Genomic DNA, 3,781 nt, shown 5'->3' with positions numbered 1-3,781 from the left:
ATAATAAATAAATAAACTTTAAGCCTAACTTTGGGACTGCTTAAGCATGTACTAACTGCCACGGCCCGCGTGCAAGGTCGAACAGGGGTGAGGGTAAGGGAATGAAACATAAAAGTATGGGAACAGGAGGGTTGCCCACGGGGATGCCGCGAGCAACAACTTTATTCTTTCTCACACACTTTATATAGGCTTAGGTTATATAACAATAGGACATAAACAAGTTCCACAGGTTCCTCCCTGCCCTTCTCCTGGCTCCGTCCCGTGTTTCTGATTCAAGGCCAGATTCCTCAAGCGCATAGTTTTTTCCCATGCCTTCAAAGGGCCTGGTGCGCTATTTTTCAGGGCTTATCAATAACACTGTGGTTTCTTAGCCTAAATACAACTCGGGCTAGCCAGTACCACATGTTCTTGTATGGGGGCAGCCAGGTGGCCATGGTTCAAAGGGATCAGGGAGCCTTTGCTCTACCCGATTAACCCCTTTGTTGCTCATGGCTCCCGACATATCCCCCTTTTATCTTTAAACGCAACATGTGTACATTTGCTTGGGTACTAGCCATGAAAGCAAACAGACAGCGACTCCAAGCACACCATAAGCAGAGTAATAAGGTTACCCCTACATCCAGAGCACACATAATCCAGAAGGAATGTTGGAGGATATTAAAGGGGTTAAACCCCTGTAGGTTTTGTAGAAAGGATTGTGCCATGTCTCTGGGGGTGACTACATGGAGATGGGAGGAGGCTATATTGTTTATTTGTTCTTGCAATTGAAGCAGATCTAGGCTTACATTTGTCTCATGCCAGATACCTTGCAAGTGCCTCTGCACCGTTTCCCAGGAGACATTGTCAGCTTTCAGGGGGGTCACACAAATGGAACCATACCCTCCGTGGCACACAAAGGACAAACGAGTATGTAACAATGAATATTGGGTGCCCAAATATTCGACCGCCTGCTCTAAACCATCTAGGCGAGCCAAAATTTTTCTATCTATACTTCCTTGTGTAGCAAGGGTCTGGGAGACATTATGGGCTAAGCTATTTACATGAGCGGCAGTATGTATGCCCTGGGACAGTGCCACCGTGGAGACAGTAGCTGATGCTATCAAAGACACCAAGGCAGTGATGCCGGCTATTAGGAGGCCTAGGAAACGTCGCCCCCGACTAAGTAGGCCTTCCAGTTCTTGTGCAAATTGGTAGCCATAATCTCTATACCAGGGCCCCCCCACCTCTACAGGCATCATTAGATAAGGGGGCTGCAAGGCTAGAAAAACCATCTTTGTTGGATTTGGGGCGCCGGGTAAAGGCAAACAGTTGGTGAGATAACATTCCTCACAAGTTATTCTGTAAAGGGTTCTATTGGCCTTAGCCTCGGGTACTACAGATCCGTCCCCCACTACAAACAGAAACGGTGGGGAAAGACATGCCTGAATTTGAAATGTCAATGGGCCCGTGGGGAAGCCAGGGAAAAGGGGTGAATTAGTTTTAACATCTCTCATGGCCGCAACAATTTTCCATAAGTCCGGGTGTCTCATCCTCCCCAGTGATAGCAGTCCCCCGGGAGCAGAATTATTGTGGTCGTATGGCCCATATTCTGAAGGCAGGGGGGAGCGGCGCAAAGGGAGATCCCCGTCTTTTGACCAGTCAATTATATAAGTGTCAGGTATGCCATGGGGAGTCACAATCTCTGGGTTGTGATGAACGCAGGTTTTCCAAGAGGGTCCATAGGTTTTCCATGTTAGGTCAGATTTGCAGAGGGGATAGTCAAGGTATGGGGTCTCAAGGGATCTGGAAGCGGGTCCGAAACGGCCAACAGGCAGGGGCCGTCGATGTTGAAGGACAACCTCGTTGATGTCCCAATTTTTCCACCATTACATGAGGTGTCAAAGTGTCTCCTCTGGGTGGCTCAGTTCCATACCAAGAGCGGATTCTTCGGGAGACTGATGAAGTGACCACGCATCCATAATGGGGCGCCTCAGGGCCATCGATGGCCTGGAAACAAATGGGGGGGGGGGCAGAAGCCAGGCTGGTCCAGTTAAAAGGCGCCACGGCATGAGTGAGGCCGGAAATCTCAGGCCCATCAAAAATGTCTGTGAAGTTAGTAAACACCGTGGGTGAGGGATCCTTCCAGGTGACCGCCCTCGCGGTAGGAGGATCCGGGACAAAAGCCCAGTAAGAAGAGGCCTGGGCAGAGTCAAGGGTTAAAAGTGATAGCATGGCAAGGAAAAGGGCAACAGCCGTGACTGGCTGGCCCGACTCACGCACGGTGGCCTCAGCTCGAGCGGTCAGGGCTTTGATGTCTCCGCATGTTATTTTCCTCTGATCCGAGGCGGGGCGTCTCCTCGTCCTCCCCGAGCGGATCTGGAGCCGCCTCATTCTGCAAACCATCACGGACAATGCGGACGCATCGGAGCGGAGCCAGCGTGGCGTCTCCTCATCCTGGGGAAAGATACAAGCGCATCCTCGGCCCTGGCGTAGGACCGGGTCGGGTCCCCTCTATTCCACGGTGGCGGGGTCATGCCACTTCGCATAGAGGAGGGGAGCCCGCTCAGGCTGCCAAAAACGTTCGGCGGCAGTGTGGCCAACCGAGTCAACATTCAAAAAATTTAAAACAAAGAGTACTAATGAAAGGTGTAAATGAGGTGAATATTTTATTTTCCCCTGTAGTATTTCCCCCTTTTTTTAGTTTTTTGAGGTACATTTTGAGGGTGGAATGGGCTCTTTCGACAATGGCCTGACCTTGAGAATTATAAGGAATACCTGTTGTATGAGTGATGTGAAAATTTGCACAAAATCCTGGATATACTATTAAGCCCTTCAGGGTCTAACTAGATCTACTTAATAATAAGCCCCATGTGTTTGGGGGGAGAGGTCCCCATATTCCTGTACTTATTGGTTGAGGGGGCATGCCAGCTTTTAAATAAACAGAACTATTTGGGGCCAGATCTAATCCTGCACTGGCTGGGGTGCCTCGGTGAAGGGATTCAATCCCAGGGAGGTCTGCCGTGTTGGCTCTGACCTCAGAGATGGGGGGGAGAGCATTGCCGCTATTGTTTGGTGGGGCTGCGGGAAGCCCCGTTGGGAGTTTCCCTGCTGCAGGGGGTGGCCAAGGCGGTCAGTTTTTGATCGACACTCATTGGCCCAGTGCCGTCCCCGCATACACCTGGGACACACAGAAGGTGGCTGTGGCTTATTAGGGGGGTTCCCCGAGGGAAAGTTGAAAGATGGGGCTTGTCTTGAGCCCTTAGGGCATTCATTACGAAAGTGTCCAAGTTCCCCGCATAGAAAGCAGGGCATGCAAGCTTTAGAATTCATTGGGGACTTTCCCTTTTGTTTTTTAAGAAGCTGTGAATGTAGCTGCTGCGGAGGAATTCCTCGAAGGGCCGCTGCTAAAGTCACCCCTTGTACATAACTGGGACCAATGTCTGCACACAGCCGCAAAAAATCCTCAAGGGTGCCCGTGGACTTCCAAGGCCTTATGGCCGCCTGACATGCTGAATTGGCATTCTCAAAGGCTAGCTGCTTCACTATAATAGTTCCTGCCTCCCCATCTACAACAATTCTACTTACGGCTTGTAATAGCCGTGAAACAAAGTCTTGATAGCGTTCATCGGGCCCCTGTCTTATTTTAGATAATTCCTCTGTCCTTGTGCCAGTGGTCGGTAACTTTTTCCATGCAGTCAAAACAGCCTCATTGATTTGAACATAGGCAATCTCAGGGAAATGTATTTGGTTACCCACTTCATAATAAGCTCCAGTACCAGCTAACATCTCATATGTGACAGGG

General features: G+C 50.0%; 1 protein-coding gene across 1 annotated transcript; it reads right to left on the bottom strand.

The window, feature by feature from the left end:
- Window positions 1-294: 294 nt before the first annotated feature.
- On the bottom strand, window positions 295-1,853 carry LOC141374345 (endogenous retrovirus group K member 13-1 Env polyprotein-like; the record flags this gene model as incomplete). Its single annotated transcript, XM_073902278.1, has 1 exon — window positions 295-1,853. A coding segment is annotated over one exon (1,383 nt), but the record flags the coding sequence as incomplete, so codon positions are not given.
- Between the last annotated feature and the right edge of the window lie 1,928 nt (window positions 1,854-3,781).

The sequence above is a fragment of the Callorhinus ursinus genome, unplaced genomic scaffold, assembly GCF_003265705.2.
Source record: "Callorhinus ursinus isolate GAN/ISIS: 27379988/994484 unplaced genomic scaffold, GSC_fseal_2.0 scaffold17, whole genome shotgun sequence".
Lineage (NCBI taxonomy): Eukaryota > Metazoa > Chordata > Mammalia > Carnivora > Otariidae > Callorhinus > Callorhinus ursinus.
The sequence above is the reverse complement of the archived record's forward strand: the minus strand, read 5'-3'. Positions and strand labels throughout refer to the sequence as shown.